At 38.3% G+C, this 19,385-nt stretch overlaps 3 protein-coding genes across 3 annotated transcripts; 1 reads left to right on the top strand and 2 right to left on the bottom strand.

Moving 5' to 3' along the window:
• Positions 1-918: 918 nt before the first annotated feature.
• On the top strand, positions 919-3,710 carry LOC122091041 (tryptophan aminotransferase-related protein 3-like). The gene is made up of 5 exons (XM_042660853.1): positions 919-1,240; positions 1,500-1,797; positions 1,904-2,202; positions 2,692-2,972; positions 3,092-3,710. Exons 1-5 carry the CDS (start codon positions 966-968, stop codon positions 3,298-3,300), a joined length of 1,362 nt encoding a protein of 453 aa, XP_042516787.1. The 5' UTR covers positions 919-965; the 3' UTR covers positions 3,301-3,710.
• Positions 3,711-6,041: 2,331 nt separating this feature from the next.
• Positions 6,042-7,690, bottom strand: LOC122090887. Its single transcript, XM_042660627.1, has one exon. It carries the CDS (start codon positions 7,510-7,512, stop codon positions 6,169-6,171), a length of 1,344 nt encoding a protein of 447 aa, XP_042516561.1. The 5' UTR covers positions 7,513-7,690; the 3' UTR covers positions 6,042-6,168.
• Positions 7,691-11,231: 3,541 nt separating this feature from the next.
• LOC122091226 (wound-induced basic protein-like) lies at positions 11,232-16,559 on the bottom strand. Its single transcript, XM_042661081.1, has 2 exons — positions 16,296-16,559; positions 11,232-11,506 (listed from the first exon to the last, which is right to left on the bottom strand). Exons 1-2 carry the CDS (start codon positions 16,364-16,366, stop codon positions 11,434-11,436), a joined length of 144 nt encoding a protein of 47 aa, XP_042517015.1. The 5' UTR covers positions 16,367-16,559; the 3' UTR covers positions 11,232-11,433.
• Between the last annotated feature and the right edge of the window lie 2,826 nt (positions 16,560-19,385).

The raw sequence follows: 19,385 nt of genomic DNA, 5'->3' as shown, positions 1-19,385 counted from the left end.
TGACCATTGAAGGAAGAGAGATTAAGCAAAGTAACTATTTCAGATATTTGGGACCCATCATTAATAAAAAAAAAAAAAATGCGATATAGAGGATGATGTATCTCATAGGATTAAAGTGGGATGGACGAAGTGGAGGAGTGCGTCTAGAGTCTTGTGTGACAAATGTGTCCCGGTGAAACTTAAGGAAAAATTCTATCGAATAGTCATGCGCCCGGCTATGAAGTACGGGTCAGAATGTTGGGCTGTTAAGAAGTAGCATATTGATAAGTTAGGGGTAGCAGAAATGAGAATGCTAAGATGGATGTATGGGAAAACTATAAAGGATAAGGTTAGGAATGAACAAATTAGAGAGGATTCGGGGGTTGCCCCAATTCCTGACAAGTTTCGAAAATGTCGTTTGAGGTAGTTTGGACATGTTCAATGAAAGCCATTAGATGCACTGGTAAGGAGGAGTGACTTGATTCAGATAGAAGGATCCAAAAGAGCGAGAGGCAGGCAAAAAATGACCATAGGAGAGGTTGTGAGAAAAGACATACACAAATTAGACATTTTCCCAAGTATGGTTTTGAATAGAGCACATTGGAGGTCTAGGATCCAGGTAGCGGACCCGCTTTAGCTGTGTTCTACTTTATTAGTGATTACTAATTTGTCTCCTTTAACGCCTTTTATTTTCTCTTTCTTTGGCTTTGCTTGGATCCATGTAGCCAACTCCATTAAGTTGAGACAAGGCTTTGTTGTTGTTGTTGTTGTTGTAATTATAATCCTGGAAATAATTCTTGGGAATTTTGGTTGACTTGATTTCAATCATCTTTCCTTTCTAATAATTAATTATAAAGGACAAAGCTTTTACCAAAAATAAAAAATAAATAAACAAAGGAGAAGATTAAATAATTGAATAGACATGGGAGGTTTGGTGAAAGAACGACTACCACTGTTTATGATAAGGTCCAAAGGAGATAACACCTATGGTTCGCTTCAACTATCCTCTCTGCCTCCCCTTCTCCCTTTTTCTCAATCTCTTATTCCTCAGTAGCTTCATTCATCGTCAGCTACAGCTTAGTTGGAGTCAAAAATCAGCTGAAGAGGCTGAACAGGTTGCAGCTATACCTTGCTCTGGCCATGGACATGCCTACCTGGATGGAGTTACTGATCAAGGGAAGCCCATCTGTGAATGTAATTCATGTTACAGTGGCTCAGATTGTTCCGAATTCTTGCCTCACTGCTTCGCCGACGCAGTTGAGTAAGTTCTTCCATCTCTAAATGGATCACTAATCATTTACTTTTGAATGTTCTAAAAGATAATGAACTGTTATTAACATATGTACTGGTTGATTTTGTGCTCTTTCCTTCTAAAGTCTGAAACCATGGTTAATTGGCTAAGTGAATGAAACTAAAACTGCAAAAGAAAAAAAAAAAGTAAGGTTACAAATTATTTGATACTTTAATGGGTGTTGATAAGAAAATCTCTTTAATTATTGATAATTATATCATGGAAACAGGGGAGATCCTCTGTACTTGGAGCCATTCTGGATAGAACATGCAACAAGTAGTGCAGTAATGGTCCCAGGATGGCACAGGATGAGTTACACAATGCCTAATCAATCAATAATCTCAGCCGAGCTTGAAAAATATATTCGACGATTACATGTTGTTGTCGGAAATGCGATTTCTGAAGGAAAGTTCATTGTGTTTGGTGTTGGATCAAGCCAATTGCTTCATGCAGCTCTGTATGCTCTTGCCAAAAGCAGCAGATCACCGGAACCCACTAATGTCGTAGCATCTGCTCCTTATTACATGGTAATTAAATTTAGTTATACATAAATTTAATTTGTTTCAATCTTGTTATGAAAAATGGACTGAGTTTCATCTGAATTGATTAGCTTTTGAAGATGTATTATTGCAGTTGTATAAAGATCAGACAGAGATATTCAATTCTAAGGACTTTGAATGGAAAGGAGATGCATCTCTATGGAAGAACATGTCTAATAATAATTCTTCCAAGAACTTCATTGAATTTGTAACTTCACCCAATAACCCTGATGGTCAATTACAACATTCCATCTTACAAGGCTCATCTGTGAAAACAATATATGACCATGCTTATTACTGGCCTCATTATTCAGCAATCCCTGCTCCTGCAAATGAAGATCTTATGATCTTCACACTCTCGAAGGTTACCGGTCATGCTGGCAGCAGATTTGGGTATTACTCAACTACTCTTCTCACTGTTCTTGTTTCTGTTAGTACTCTTTAGTCCTACTTCTACCATGTGCATGTTTTGGTGAGCTTCTCAGACCTCTGCTTCTTGGATTTTGAGAATTCGGTTTCTCCAGATTGCAAGAAACCCAAGACCCGTGATCTCACTTCTGCGTAATCCTTTCCTGAGAAGCTCCAACAACCACAACCTGCTATGTAGCATGGCTAGTAATAATGTTACTGTTATTACTGCTGCAACTACTTGATCAAGCCTGAAATTGACAGTGTTGGTGGATTGTGGTTCAACCATTATTAAACTTTCATTTTGATTCTACTTGACTTTGATTTTGAGATATTTGATCCATTTCAGGCATCTAGATGACCATTCTGAAGCTTCTACTAATTAATACTCTACTAATGATCTATAGTTACTAACACTTCAATAATAAATGGAATCCAAATGGCCCCTTCCACAATAACTCAATTCCTCTTCAGGTGGGCACTCATAAAAGATGAAGATGTATATCAAAGAATGGCAGGATATGTAGACATCAATACCATGGGTGTTTCTCGTGATACCCAATTAAGAGCTCTAGAATTACTGAAGGTGATCCTAGAGGATGGAGGAAGGGCTTTCTTTGATTTTGGATACAAAACATTGAAGCAGAGATGGAGAAGGCTTAGTCAGACAATCACTTCATCAAAGCATTTCTCCCTTCAGAACCTTTCATCTCAGTACTGCACTTACTTTCAAACTGACCATGAGCCTTCTCCAGGTATAAGTACTCTCTCTCTCTCTCTCTCTCTAAGTAGATGATGATGCAATTTACATATATTCATACTGAATAATATTGCATACTCAAATATTGAACTAAATCTTCATTCTTCACCACAGCATATGCCTGGTTGAAGTGTGAGAGGGAGGAGGACTGGGATTGTTATGCTGTTCTTAAGAACGCGGGTATCATCGGTCGTCGAGGTAGCAATTTCGGTGCTGAAGATCATTATGTTCGTCTAAGCCTCCTCAAGAGCAGTGATGACTTGAACTTGTTAATGCAAAGATTAGATGATTTAGTCTTCAAGGTGATTGCCAAAGTTATATGAATTAAATCAATCATGTACATGATTAATATTGTATACAGATGTAAGCTGTTGTAAAGTGTTAATCTGTAAATTGCTCATAACAGACTATACTTCTTCAAAGTGGTCTCAAAGTAAGCTGAAGCAATTCATCATGAGCATGTCTTCCTCTGACAACTCAATTGCAGCATAGGAAGGCCATTTTTATGGCTATCATTCCTTTTGAGACATGAGTGACAACCAATTATGTCAAAAAAAAGGGGTGTACCTGGTGCACGAGGCTCTTGCATGTGCGAGATCCGGGGGCAAGAACTACGCAGTCTTACACCGAGAGTGACAACCATTTATGTCCTTCCTCAAAATATGTTGCCTGTTTATTTGATAAGTTTAACACAAAAATTATATTTAATGAAGGATTAGTTCTGCATCTTCAATCTTTTCTGTCCAGCATTTGTGGGTTCTCAGTTTGACTCCTCGTACCTCCTTGGGGCCACTCACACGGGATGTTTAGTGCTCTTCACTGTTATCGGTGAAAGTTAAATAGTTCTCATTAAATCCCGGAATGACCTAGCCCATACGGTTGTGGGGTCAGTATAGGCCCGCGGGACTAGTAAGGCTGAATGCGTGGATACCCATAGTTAGCCCAAAAAAAAAGAAGATCGTTCTTGTACAAGCGACCAGCCTAGAAATCATTTCTATTACACCCCTCATTTAGCAACATAGAAGGGTAATGACATGGCAATTTCTATCATTAGATATCTATCAAATGGTCTAAATTGATCACGTGTCAAATTTCAGAAGTCGAATCTTTACTTTATACTACTTTCTAATGCTTTATTTTTTTCATTTGACAAATTCATTTGGGCTGAAATGTTATCCACAAATTTTGTCATTTCAAGTTGTCACGAGGTAGATATTTGGGCCGCCAGTAACAAAGCATGCATGTTGGATTCTTTATTATGCTCCAAGCATTAGTGATATATTCTCTCTCTGTGTGGAAGACCCTTAATGGCGTTGGGAACATGGATTTAGTTGTCGAGACCAATACCGATCTAGATCGGTATCGGAGAGGATCAATGCGTATTGGTCACTTTTGCCCCCTTGCTTTTCAGAAAAGTACGTTTTCTGACTGTTTTACCTCCGAAATGATACGGACAATCGATTCGGATCAGTCAGAGATCAGAGATCAGTCAGATACCAATACGATACTGCCGATAAGATACCAATAGTTGAAACCAAGGTTGGGAACTGCCTCCTTGTAATATTGTTAAAGAGGCAGCAACCATTTCTCTTAACTATGAACTTTATTTATAATTTTATGAAATTTATTTTTAAACTTCCACTCTTTGAAGATTTTATTGTTATCTTTTTCTTCTTGTTATAGCTATTGTCGGCTTTAGATCCTTCAGTTAATGTCAGATCATTTAGTGTATTCTAGAAATGTCATTTTGCTGGGCATTCCATTTTAAAGGTTGTATGAGTAGATCAGTATTTATTCCTGTCTGATTTCTTGGGGGAGAATTAGATAATGAAAATTACATCTTACCGAGTGAGAATAGCCTTTCCATTCCTAAACTAAACTCCAAGAAGCTGAAAAGCGTTCTGGATACAAATTTGTGTGCATCTTGGAGCACTGCAAGTGGGTATCTCGCCTTTCACTCGTAAAGGTTTAAAGAAGCAAATGCTACTTTGCGTGTGTTCTAAACTCTTATGTTACCAATCACACGGCTGGACACAGGAGGATAAAAAAGGGTAGCATTAGATTATGAAAATTGTATTTAATTGCATATAAACAAAAAGGGTTGCAGCTATCCTGTTGACAGCCAAAGAAATGAAATAATTCAACTTCCCCTTTGGTTTACCAAAACCTTCCTATGTTTTAATATTTTCAAAAATACCCTTTTAGATTCCATTTCTTTGGCTGCCAGCAGCGACTTAACCGCAAGGGCAGCAGCCAAATTTCAAGACGTCGAGAGTGTAGCTTCCACACTTGTGTGAGACCCAATCAGCACCCCCTCCCCCACCACTCCCGGGCCTGCAATTCGATTCAGTCAAAAGGAGGTAGAGAGAGAATTTTACAAGAAAAAGGAAAGAGACAGACATAAGGAGGCTGGTGCAGGAGTCACAATCCTGGACAGAAATCATTTTCATGCCTCGCTCCCTTCCTGATCTTCCAAATCACGCACTGCACCTATGGCTTTGATTGTTTTAAAGTCCTATCAGTTGCTTAGATAAATTTTCTCTGCAACTTGAGCTTTGTAGTTCCAGTCTCAATTGAGGAATGGATAAGCATTAGTGACAGCCAATAGGGTTCTCTTCTTATTTCTTCTAGATCTCTAGTTTTCATCATCAACTACCCATGAACAGTTCATCTGACTTCCTCATGCATCCTTTCAGCATTCTCAGGAAGCCATTTAATGATTATAAAATTCCCTTCTGGAACAGAGTAAAGATGAATCAAGCCGTTATCAGTACATTATATTTTCTTCTTGGTATGACTTGATTTGACCCACTTAAACCTTGTAATTTGCACCTAACTAGCCTCATCACCTAAAAAACAAAAGGCACCTACCCAGATCACAGTAGTAGCAGCTACTTGGCTAGTGAGCCCTGCTGGGCTTTATCTATGAACCAGAACAGTGAAACTTAAAAAAGATTTTTAGGCAAAATCCCATCTTGGATGGATTAATAGTTCAATCCCCTGAAGAGAGGACTTCACTTTTGAGCAATTTTGCAATTAGACACATACAGATAGAGGCAGGGGATGGCAATTGGCACGAGTTAGAATAATTTAAGTATGAAAATAACATATTTACTTTGTTAATTTTTCAACTTTAACATCAACCAAGTGGAACAGGATTTAATTAAGGAAAAAAAAAAGGAAAATCTAAACTAATTGTACCCCTTCTTACCATGGCGACTGATCTGGTGAAACCATCCAATTCCCTTCAAGGCCTTGGAAAACTTGGCAAGGTTGGGCCTTCCCATCCCCAAATTCATCTTCCCTGTTGAGAACTTCAAAGCCTGTAAGCAGCAGAATTGCTCATCCATATCATCTTCTTCCTCATCATCATAGTACTCAACTTCAGGTTTCTTTTTTGTTTGCTTCTTCTTATCCTTGCTTTTCACTTTCTTCTCCTTGTTTTCCAACTTCACCTTCCCTGAATCAGCTTCATAAGTCTCCCAGAGTAAATCCATCCCTTCTTCTTCTTCTTCATCAACATTCCTTCTTTCCTCATAAAGCTTGCATGCCAATGTCCTTTTCCACTCCTTCTCTTTCCTCATTGACCCAAAGCTCCCAAGACTTGAACCCAGTAACTCTGGATTGACATTAGTGGCAGACACTTTTGAGTAGTACTCTTCACTATATTCCAGACTCAAATTGAATGGGTTCTCATTTACCTTGTTAACAGGTGGCTTGGATCCTCCATCCACGACTAGTGACTCTTCTTGGTTTTCTCCAACCTTGTCTGACACAGTACCTTTCTGTCCAACCTGCTTTTTTCCTTCAGCTGGATCTGTATCCTGTAAGAAGCATTCTAGAGTGTCTCCTCCACATTTCCTCTTAGTAACCTCAACTGGGTTTTCTTCTACCTTTTTAGTTACTGCTTCAATTTCAACCTGCTTTTCTTCTTCAGATGGATCTGTATCCTGTAAGAAGCATTCTAGACTATCTCCTCCACATTTCCTCTGAGCAACCTCAACTGGGTTTTCTTCTACCTTGTTAAAAGTTACTGCTTCAATTTCACCTAAACCAATGTCTAGTGCTTGTAAGCCTTTCCCATCAAAATTAGCTTCTACAACCTCAAATGGGTCTTCTTCTCCTTCTCTTTCTCCTACATTGAAGCCAATTGTGTTGAACACCACCACACATGCTTCTAGCTCCTCAAAGATCCTGAATTCGATGCCATCATCGTCGAATCTAGACCGTAATTTGTCTACAACTTTTCGGTATGCATCAAGGAAGAAGCCCACCTTATATTCTGAGGTTTCTAGAGAGATTTTGTCATCCAAGATGCAGGGGAAGACAGTTGAGAGAGTAAGGAGTAGGAGAAAGGTAGTGATAAAGAGAGGAGAAAGAAATGAGAGGAGTTTAAGGAGGTAAGGAGAGAAGAAAAGAAAGTAAGAGAAGTATAGAGGATGAGAGAGTATGAAGGAGCAGAAGATGATGAAATCAGTGAAGAGAAGACTAGAAAAATGAGTCTTTTTAGAGATTGAGAAACAGAATTCAGACATCTCTTCTTTGCAGAACACAGAGAGATGGAGAGAACCACAGAATTAAAGGAGAATGGATCAATGGAGGAGTGAAGAAAGAGAGTTGTTACTTTAATGTTCTGTTTTAGTAAGAAGAAGGGAAAGAGAGTGAATTGGGGTAGTGACACCGGCGTGACTAAAGGAGAGGAGAGTGAAGAAGGTAACCAACTAACATTGGGTGAAAGAAACACCTTTAGAAACGGCCACCAACTCTGTTTCCTTTTTAACTAAATGACCAAAATGTCCATATTACCATCCTTAGATTAATAATTGCAGTCCTTTCCCTATAATTGCCATAGATGAGTAACATGACCTTTTATCACATTTTGGGAATCTTCTCCTAATTGGGTTTTCTTATTTTTAATTTTTAATTAATGATGCTTTGCCAATACTAGATAATACCTTCATGCATTTATTGAACTGCATGTTCTCACAATTAAGATGACCCTAATATTACTCTAGTAGAGCATCAAAGTGAATGATTAATATATGGGACATTCTAAGGTAATTATTAGACCTATGTCTTCTTCCATCCTTGCAAATCACCAACGGTGCGAGAACGCGTAAGCCTATAGTTTGATGAAACTTATATTCGATGGGTTCGATATTTTTCTTCTTCTTCTTTTTCTTTTTTCATAAAATGGGCCCGTCGAAGCATTTTTATGAATGAACTACTCAATGATTTAGTGCCACGTGAAATTGAAATTGTTAGTTACAACTGTACTTAATTAATTTGACCTTGTCATGTTGATTTGAACATGTTACCTAATTCTCTAAAATGCCAAGGTACTAACGACCAATTTAAATGATTTAGATAAAAATTATGGACAACAAACATCAGTCCAAACACAAATCCCTAATTAATCAAAGACAGTTAATTGAAAATTTAGACTACATTTGTTATGCATTCATCTCAATCTCAACCTAAATGCATTCCAATAATACATTCCAAACATAGCCTTAGATACAACAATCAGGTCGAATTTTGACAGCATTGCATAGATTGGTATAGTTCTTTCTTCATTCTTTGCTATATAAGAAAGGGGAAGGGGATCATTGCCAAGTTATGTGACCCCTACATCAGCACGAAAACCAATGAAAACACTCGGAGAAATCTAATAGGGGTGGGGTGGGGTGGGGTGGGGTGGCCATTTCACCCTTGATGTATTTGAGCGCAGGCACCTCTCATAAGAGTGATTTCAAGATGAGCCATTAGCTTACTGTAGTGTCTGCAGGGTATAATTGGAAATAAAACCATTTGGGCACTAAAGACTAATAAAGGATATCTCTTGGGTGGGAAAAGGAGGAAAATGAGAGTAAGGACTAGGGTTTTGGAAGGTACCCTAGAAGGCATTCACATGCACATGGGGAACCCACTCATGACCACTTGAGTGCACACTATGCATGCCCTCTCTGGTCTCCTCTTTTTAACCCCTATAAGGTCCCATATGTCGTTTTTTTACTCACAGTTGGTGGAATCAGCCACTGGGGCTATTTTGGGTAGATCAGATACTCCACACTTTCTTTTTCTTGGCCCTTTTTGACCAACTGTGACCCATAAATTTACTTACTGACGAGAATACCCTTGCTTAGACAAGCTATTTTCCTGGAATGCCAAAAATTATCTTCTTGTCCCTGGCTCATTAATATATGACCATGGGTTCCCACCATTATTTTGGATGAGACCCCCACCTTTGTTGACTACCTCTACAAGCATTCCCACATTTAGATTAGAAAGTAGTTTAGTGCTCTACTTTATGGTTATCCCTTTTTGGTCAACTCTATCAAGTCTGGACTAAACCAGCAAGCAACAGTACCCAAAAGAAAATAAGGCCAAGCAGGTGACACCCAGTCTCTGAGAATCTCATCTGCCTTGATAATATCTTGTTTAGTTTTTTTCCAAGGGAAGTGAAAGTTGCACTTGATTTCCCTGATCAGACAGCAAGGTTTATTTAATCTGGATCGGATCGAGTGAATCTCCTGATTCGAATTGGAATCGGTCAAGCCTGATCTTGACTCTAGTTGATTCTTGTAATCCTTTTTTGAATCATCCACTATTCATGTTTGATCATTGATTTTTTTTGGAGACATTTATACTAGTTGCAATTTTATACTTTTTGAGAATTAGGGTTTCTTTATACCATAATGCATCTTGAAACACCATATAGAGGGTGGGATCTTGCAAAGAAAAGTTGGTTTGTGAAGGTATATAATTTTTTCATCAAAAAAGAAAAGTGGGTTCGTGAAGGTATATAATTTTTTCATCAAAATAGTGGAAGTTCAAATTTATCACCCAACCGTGAACATAGTTCACCTTGGGTGAACCAAGTAAAATCTCTCTCTCTCTCTCTCTCTCTCTCTCTCTCTCACACACACACACACACACACACACACACAACAACTGGTATCCAGGCCTTCAGCCATTGACCCCACAACTGCATAGACGGAGTCATACCGAAGTTGAATGAGAATCATTCAACTTTCACCGAAAGTAATGAAGAGTACTAAACACCCACGTGTGAGTGACCAAGGAGGTAAGAAAAATCGAACTCATAACCACACGCTTCTCTCTTTCTCTCTCTCTCTCTCTCTCTCTCTCTCTCTCTCTCTCTCTCACACACACACACACACACACATACACACACACACACAGAGTACACAATATAGCTAGATTACTAGTATATATGCAGGGGTACACGAGATGCAAGAAATGTATAGGATTGAATTAAGAGACATATGGCTAATCTAGACAATGTCCTCTCTATCCAATGATCAAAATAGACACATCATCCATCCATGTGACATAGTATGTCTTCTCATGTTTAGAGAAATAACAAACCCTTGTGAGAATAATATTTTTTTTTCTTTTCAAGAAATTAAAGCTCTAAAAATTCACACATTCTAAAAAACCCTTGCTTCTTTCTAATTCCAATTTCATGTAAGGTTCCGATCATTTCCAATCCAAATCAGGTCAGAATCTATCACTATCAATCCCATGTTGGATTCTAATTACTTAAACCATTTTTTATAATGGATTAGAAGGAGATGGAAAGACGTGGTCCCAGGCTTTGGTTCCCATTATATAATGGCAACGGAATTGGTCCCACCATATGACAACCACCATCAGTCACCAAAATAATTAACATTAATCAAAGAGGGGGCCAACGGCTACAAGTCTCATCGGATCTACCAACTGCCTGGCCTAGTTGGTGAAGTACAACAACAAAGCCTTATTGGTTGAGACAGTATCTGAAATTGAGCTTGGAAAAAGGTTGTATGGCCATATGGGTGGGTTGTGGACAGTATCTGAAATTGAGCTCAGAAGGAGGAGATGGCCCTGAATAACTCACCATCCCGGTGTCTATTGTAAAAATAAAAATATGAAATATGGTGTTCGACTAGTCACTCGCAACTCTACAACTCCAAGAGGGTAACCAAGTTGGCAAGAGACCTTCGCCTCATGAAACGTGCGGTTCTCAGTTCGATTCCTTTTACCACCTTGGGGCCACTCACACTAAGGTATTCAGTGTTCTTCACTGTTCAGTGAAAGTTGAATGATTTTCATTCAACCCCGGTATGACCCGGTCCATGTAGTAGTGGGGTCAGTATGGGCCCATGAGACTAGTGACCAGGATGCCTGTCATTAAGAGTCATTCGCAATAATATCTTGACCATATGAAATTATTCATGGATCAAAGTGCTCTCATTCAAGGATCAAAATGATCTCATCTCATTCAATCATATACCGGATGTTGAGAGAAAGTAACAGGAATTAAAACACAGTAAACCCTCCCCCCTCCTTGAATTGCAAATAGTCTCTACCTCCTACATATAGTTTTCCGCAAGGTACAAACCTGGAACTGGATATAGGTCTATTCTACATCATGTGTGCAACTAATTCTGTCACTCAGTCATTACAGGCTTATTCTCATTGGCTTTTGGCATCTGCTCCTTCGGCTTTTGCTCTTCAGTTTTCCTGCAACATCCAAACAAAATCAAATCCGAAAGCTGATTCAAAACTAGGTAGTCTGTTACGAAAAAAAGGAGAGAACCATAAGTATGCAATACAAGGAATAATTCAACCCTAAAATGGAAGAGGGAAAATGATCAATCATAGTTGCCACAGCGTATAGGCATTGGAAGGAAAAATCAAGTCACCACCAATAAAGCATCAAGATTACAACCAAGTAACCAATGTGCCTTTCCAGCAAAAAGTACCTGGCCACCTAGGCAACGCCTTGATAACTATGTGATTAACCACTAGGGGGTGGAGAGGAAAAGGCAATGGAGTAAATTCTTCAATTTCCTGTCCACCATCCCCCAACCCCACCCACCCTCCAAAGACAGAGAGCATGACTAGAATCAACAGAAGATATAAACTGATCCACCATGAAGAACTCGCAAGTTCAATGAATGGCGCCCACACTTTGACAGTAATTGTTATGGTTCACCTCATTATTACATGGTGCATACCAGTCGATCTTCATCTACCGTAAAGCAGAAAGAGCCTGTACATTTTCAAGCTCATCTCTAAGGTATCAGAGACATTTTTCAGTGGAACTGTACACAAGGAGGCACCAAAGTTTTTTGGTGTTCCTTATGAGGAGAGTAAAATCTTCAGTTATTTCTTTGCTTATTTGACAAGATTTGCTTTTAATATTATATGCTTTGCCAGACTATGTGTAGATATATATATTAATGCTTGGATATTTTTTCTCCACAATTCCATATATATTTTAAATTTTAGAACCTAAATTTTCCTCACAGAAAGAATCCCCAAAGTTTGAAAAGGCTGTAACATGATACACATCCTGCTTTTGCAGAATCCTGGAAGAGACCAAAGTGGAGTTGGTGCTAATATTCAGCATTTTTCAGGAAGTGACTCCCCTTGGACTTCGAACCAGTGTCTTCTAGCTGGCAGCCTGAATTCACCACTGCACCAAGCACAGCTCCTAACCTTCGACCTCCCATCAAACTCAAGAAGTTAACTATGCTATCTTGGTTGCCCAAATTCAACACCCAAATCTCGTCTTCAAACAGAAGGCAGTAACAAGAAAGACTGATAACCTATAAAACTAAGAGACCACCATAGGCAATGATCCCAATAATGTGTAAGATATCCAATCAAGAGTATTTGTGTCCTCACTAGAACAGAATGTACACAAAAAACACCGGCATTTTATGTAAGATAAATTTTGGAAGAGCCTAACCAATCCCAGAAAATGACCAGAAGAATAAGAGAAGAGGTGTCTTTTCTTCAAACAAAGATGGGAAGCATGAGTGTCAGTCCCCACGCACTAGAAAGAGAGTGAAAACAAGAACAAAATGCACATTAAAAAAAAATGCTGAACTTAAAAGATTAAACCACAGTAAAGAGCGGATGCTATCCATCCAGACAACAACAACTTAGCCTTTTCCTAACTAAATGGGATCAGCTACATGGATCCACGTAAAACAAAGGAAACATAAAGAAAGAAAAGAACAGGACAGAAAAAGAAAGAAACAAAGCAACATCATAGGAACATCCCACCTACACAAGATGCTATCCATATGAAACCAACAATTATAAGAATATGTCAATGCCCAGTGGAAGGAATCATTTCATCATAGGAAAAATGTCAAACCCTTTCGACATGGCTAAATGGACATAAAGTAAAATATCGAAGTAACAACCAAGAAAGGCTATACAAACGGCCAAGGTCTGGGAAAAAAAAATAGATAAAGAGTGCGAATGAATAGGAAAGGAAGAAGTCAACCCACTTTAACCCAGGGAGGTGGTTGGTTCCAGCATGCCTGTGAGAGAACAGAACTATGCCAAAATAGAAGCAAACCCTCTATGGAATTTAAGAACCATACATGAATTCGAAACTGTTTATTTTGAAACTAATTTGACGAACAATGAGGAACCTTGAATCGTATTTCCTCTAGAAGCATCTCACTTAAAATCCAAATTCACACTATTTTATATTGTCAGAGTGCATGCATCGGTTGGAAGTCTATGTGTGTCCATAGACCTCTGTACCATGGGATGGTATTTGTTTCAACCAATCTTTGTTAATTAGACATTCTTATTGTAACTGATGATCCCACGTAAACATTGAGAGGGGAGTGATCAAGGTCTTCAAAAGAAGTCAAAATTTTCCTAGGACACTACCCAACACTCCCTTAGGTATTCTAACAGTGATAACACTCACCCCTGGCACATACACACTGCCAGCATAGTTGCTGCTCACAAGAACTCACCACACTGCCACTATCAAATCACAACTGGCACACCCAAAACCTCCTTGCAATCTTAATGCTCACAACCATAACTGTTATAACTGTCTTGGCACTGACTTGAGCTATAGACTTGCAAATCACAACTGGCTGGCACACTCCCACTTTTACCAGTTACACATGCACTCTTGCCATGAAACCAAGCATGGCCAGGCCTTCCCGAAGATGCACACACCTTCTGCAATTAAACACACTTCTATATGCAAGCCATATAGGCACACACACTCACAACACCAGATATATGTGGTTCAGCAATGTGCCTACATCCATAGAGCTCTGCCCTCACTAGGACTCGTATTAAGCTCAATACACAACTCAAGTTGACTGCTTCTACAGTCCAAGATATACAAGCTTCAGTCATTGATAATATAAAGACAAAGGGCAGCCACCCTAGTACTCACAGTTGCAACTATGAGGATGTTACAACTATAACATCCAAATCTAGATTGCTGCTACAATCAAAGAGCCATAGCCCCTTTTGTGTCCAATTCCAATTGGAGCATGATGTAGTTCCAGCATACGATTGGGCTCTAAAACAAATTTCGAGGGAGCCAAAAACAGTGATCAATCTTCCTTCTTTGTTGGATATTTGGGAAGATATCTAGTTAGCAAGGAGATATTAGTTGAGCAATTGAAGAAGTTTATTTCCAAAAAGTATGAGATTACAGTTATGGCTCCTTAAATTGCTCAATCAATATCTCCTTGCTGACTAGATATCTTCCCAACTCTCCAACAAAGAAGTAAGATTGATAGTTGTCATTGGCCCCCACGAAATTTGTTTTAAAACCCAATCGTAGGATTGAACTACATCATGCTCCAATTGGGATTGGACACAAAAGGGGCTCTAGCTCCTTGACTGTAGTGACAGTCTAAATTTGGGTGTTAAAAGTTATAACATCCTCACTGTTGCAACTGAGTTCTAGGGGTGGCTACCCTTAGTCCTTATATTATCAAAGACTGAAGCAAGGGTGGGGTGTTGCAACAAGAGAGGGAGGGGGAGAGATAGAAGGAGTGGGGTAGGGGTAGGGGGCGGGAAGTGTTGCAACAAGAGGGGGAGGGGAGCTAGAGAGTGGATGGGGCAAGAGGCAAAGTCGAAGAAGAAGTGAGCGGAGGGGAGGGAGAGGAGTGGGAAAGAGAAATAGCGGAGGGAATTGCAAGGATAAGGGCAGGGAGGAAGAGGAATAGGGAGGGAGAGAGAAACAGAATGGGGGAGTTGCAGAAATAAGGGCAAGGAGGAGAGGAAGAGAGGAAGAGAGAAAGAAGAGAGAGGGGAGGGGAGGGGAGGGAACGCCTCCAATGTTGGACAGAATGCCATAATCAGTTGTAGCAGGGGGAGTGTTGCAACGGGATGCGGAGGGAGACACAGGGGTGGAAGACTGGATTCTGGAAAATCTTCCGATTTCCATCCATCATACTTTAAAAATAAAACACCGCATGTTCATTGGCCGTTTCAAAAATGACTGATTCAGGACCGATCTAGCCAATTCCAATCTGATCTAAATTGGAAGCAGCCAAGACCGATCCATATCTTGAATCCACTCTATAAAACTCTGATTAAGAGTCTTGTCTTTTCTTTTCATATGCATGCAATCCAGCGGTTAGGGAGTTGTGTGAGACCAGTTTGGTCGATTGTTCTATTACCCAGTTTTGAATAACCTTCTCCCTTCATTATAATTCTTCTCTTTCTTTATTCTTATTTCAGGTTCTATTTCTTTTCCTGCTACATACTGTCATTGAGTTGGGAGGGGAAGTTAGAAATCATTGGGCAATGACCCATTCAACTGTGGATTTTGGACATCAGTTTTCACATGTAGGGCAATTTAGTCCGTCGAGTTTCATCCCTTAGCTGGAGTTGCTGTTAGCTGGAGAACACTCCACCAAGAAAGAAAGAAAGAGAAAAAAGAAACAATCCTTTCATTTATCCAAGTTTCTCCAATTCTAATAACATGTAAGAAATCGAAACACAGATACCCTAATTCAGAACCAGTAGACTCACACTAGGCACCACTATCAACCGTACAGCATTTAAGTTCCAGAAAAAAGTCAGATGCCCGCATGACAAGCAACTAAAACTTCGTACCTAAACACACCCTTGGATTCTCCTCCATGGAAAGATTGATTCCGGAATCCATGACATAACTCTTTCGTGACAATTGGATAATCAGATACATCTACTTTCAGTGAATTTTAAATAAAGCTAAACATAACATTCTCCAGGACTAGATTGTGTTTATGAAAACCTAACAATCATAAATTGCAGTTCATAAACTATAAAATATATAAAAACCCAGAAAATTACGACATTCAAATCCTCGTAGGACCTCAAAACAAATTACAAAATGGAAATACTAACACAAAAATCCCATTTCCAAATAAACTCAACGCAATCTAATTGATAATAGAAAACAAACAGGAAAAAGTTATCAGATTCAAAAAACAGAGCCCATATATGTAATTCAAAGAAAAATGTGAAGAATCATAGATACCTCTTATCAGCTGCCCCGCCTTTCTGGCTAAGGAATGATCTGAAGAGAGGGGAGTTCACGTCGTAGATCATTGTTGTTCATATAAGCAGTAAGCGTCACAAACCCTAACTTCAAGAGCCAAAAAAAGAAACCCTAGTTTCCTGAGATTTCGCTGTGTCATCTTTCTCTGCGATGAAAGACCAATCGCTGGCGCCGTTGACGGTTGGCCGTTGCACCGTGGCGGTATATATCTATGCATACCTAAACCAGCATTATATCCTTTGGACGAAAACATCCTCAACCTTCTAAAAAAAAAGACGCATGCATCTGAGGGCGCGACTACGTGACTACCATGCTACACCGCCGCTACGTAGCGAATGGGGCTAGGTAGGCTTTGGAATTCATGGGCCTACCTTTTCTGGACTAAAAGAATAAGGAAAAATTACATGATTACCCATTTTTGAGTTTTCTTTTATAAAATTACTCACAAAAAATTTTGGTTAACAAAAATACCCAAAATTAGGTTTGGGTTTACAAAACTACCCAGACAAAGTTTCAGTTAATAAAAATACCCAAAATCAGGTTTGGGTTTACAAAACTACCCAAAATAGTAATTCATCTTCCACATATAAGCATGCACTTTTTTACTACTAAAACTTTGAATGGTTAGTTTTATAAACCCAAGTTCAATTTTGGATATTTTTGTTAACTTAAACTTTAAATGGGTAATTTTGTAAATGGAAACCTAATTTTGGGTAATTTTGTTAACTGAAACTTTTGGTGGGTAATTTTGTAAAGAGAAACCCAAAAGTGGGTAATCATGTAATTTTTCCAAAAAATAATCACAAGAAGGCCATGTTAGAATATAGATTCATGTGGGATGTGGCATGCGTAGTATAACCACATATTTGGACAATAGGGAAGACATGGAATGATTCAGAGGAACTAGGAACGTTATTTTCTTGTGAGAGCATCAAATCATGGCCTTGGACGCTGTAAATGAGTCAGTTCGACCTGGTTTCAATTTGGGTCGAGTCAGTTTCGGTGTGGGAATGATGAAATTGAAATTGAACCAATAAGGAAATTTTCGATTTCGGTTTTGATGCGGTTTGATTTTAGTTTGGTTCAGTTTTTTGTATCAGTTTGTAATTGAGTTGGTTTCAGTTTTTTGTCTATTTTGGTTTGATTTTCCATATAAAACTATGCAAAAACTTGGTTTGTTAATGAATTTGGGACTTTTTCAGTTTCTTACTGGTTTATTTTGGTTTTGCTCCCGGTTTTGAGTTGGTTTTGGTTTTGTTGGTTTGTTCGATTTTCAATGCGATTCGGTTTATAAGTGGATTACAACTCCCAAACAAAACTGGCCCAATAAGCCTTCGGTTCAGTTTGATCCGAGTTCAACTGGCTCGGTTTGAGGCGGTTTAACTAGTTCAATTTAAGTATTGACACCTCTAATGCTATCCCTTTTTATGAACGTCTATAACATTTTGTTTATACCACATATTTATCTCAGACCAACAAACGAATTGGTTCTCCTCATGCTTAGTATAGCCACCATGGGTATGAACAATCAGTTACTCATCAACAACTAACTCTGATATTGATGTTTCAATTTATCTTTACTAAATGAATAAATTTTCTTTTGTCCATCAATAAATATGTGGAATGTCAACAAATTAGAGGTGCCTAAATTTTGTGTAAAAGGAAGCCTCTACTTATATTTTAGTTCAGGCATAATGGTGTTATTATTCGGTTCGAAAATGGGTAATTCAATTCGATTTGAGTGCTACAATCACACAACAGCAACAGTCCCTACCATAAGCCCTACTACGGTTGCATCTGATGGGAAAATCTACCATGAGCATTAGCCTTTAGATAGAGGGCACCTTAAATTTCTAACACTCCAATTGTATGGAAGATCTTTATTCATTTTTTTTTAAAATTAACTTAGATATTAGGGGTGTCAATTGGACTGTTTGGTTTGGTTTTGGTCAGGTTGAATCGGTTTCGGTTCAAGAATGTATGAGTCCGAAACCAAACCATTAAGAAATTTTGATTTTCGATCAGTTTCAGTTTCGGTTCGATTTAGCTTTGGTTTAATTCGGTTTTTTAATATCGGGTTACTAACGGTTTGATTCGGGTGTAACTCTTTTCACATACTCACAAAAAAAAAAAAAAAAAATGCATTCATCCATAATCGGATTATAACATCCATGATGATCTATTCAATAAAGTTCTGGAAGCCATAATGATCCATCCATTTATTGAATTAATTCAATCACTGGTCCTCTATTAAATAAAAAAAAAGTAAAACGCTACATCAAGTTTGACAAGTTAAAAACTTAAGAAAAAAAGTTATAATATCCATGATCCATCCATTTATTAATTCAATCATTGTTCCTCTACTTTAAAAAGAAAAAATGTAAAAAGCTACATCAAGTTTGCCAAGTTAAAACTTAAGAAAAAAAATTATAACATCCATGATCCATCCTTTTATTGGATGAATTCAATCATTGTTCCTCTATTAGAAAAAAATAAAAATAAAAATTCAACCATTGTTTTACTTTCATCCTCAAAAGTTAAAATATTTTAAAAAAAAAAATATGTAAATTATAATATCAAATTATCTATGATTCGATGATCCATTCATCCGTTAAGTAAAATCAATCATTGTTCACTCTTATTCTCACAAATTAGAACCTACAAAAAATGAAAAGAGGATCCATCAGCCACAATTCATAAATTAAGAACCAACATATGATGAAGTTTGAGTATATGATTGATTTGTACCGTTCTCTATTACACTTTAGAGTGTGAAGAACCACCTCATGATGAAGCTTGAGGAGTTCCAATTGGTTCACACCCCCTTTCACTATTTGGCTTTGGTATTAACAACACATCTTTTACATCGTCAACAAGCTCAGCTGTAAACGAAGTACAACCAATCAATAATAATTACTAGACTTAGAAACTAAGTAAAGTACAAATTTTTTTTTTTTAATTATGTGAATGGAAATCACCTCTGAAATCTAAGTCAAACATCCAATCTTGAAGACAAATCAATGCTTCAGCATTGGTAGGAAGTAGTTTACTTCGATACTTGTCAATAAC

The sequence above is a fragment of the Macadamia integrifolia genome, chromosome 10 (assembly GCF_013358625.1).
Source record: "Macadamia integrifolia cultivar HAES 741 chromosome 10, SCU_Mint_v3, whole genome shotgun sequence".
Classification (NCBI taxonomy): domain Eukaryota; kingdom Viridiplantae; phylum Streptophyta; class Magnoliopsida; order Proteales; family Proteaceae; genus Macadamia; species Macadamia integrifolia.
This window is presented reverse-complemented; position numbering and strand designations above follow the sequence as displayed.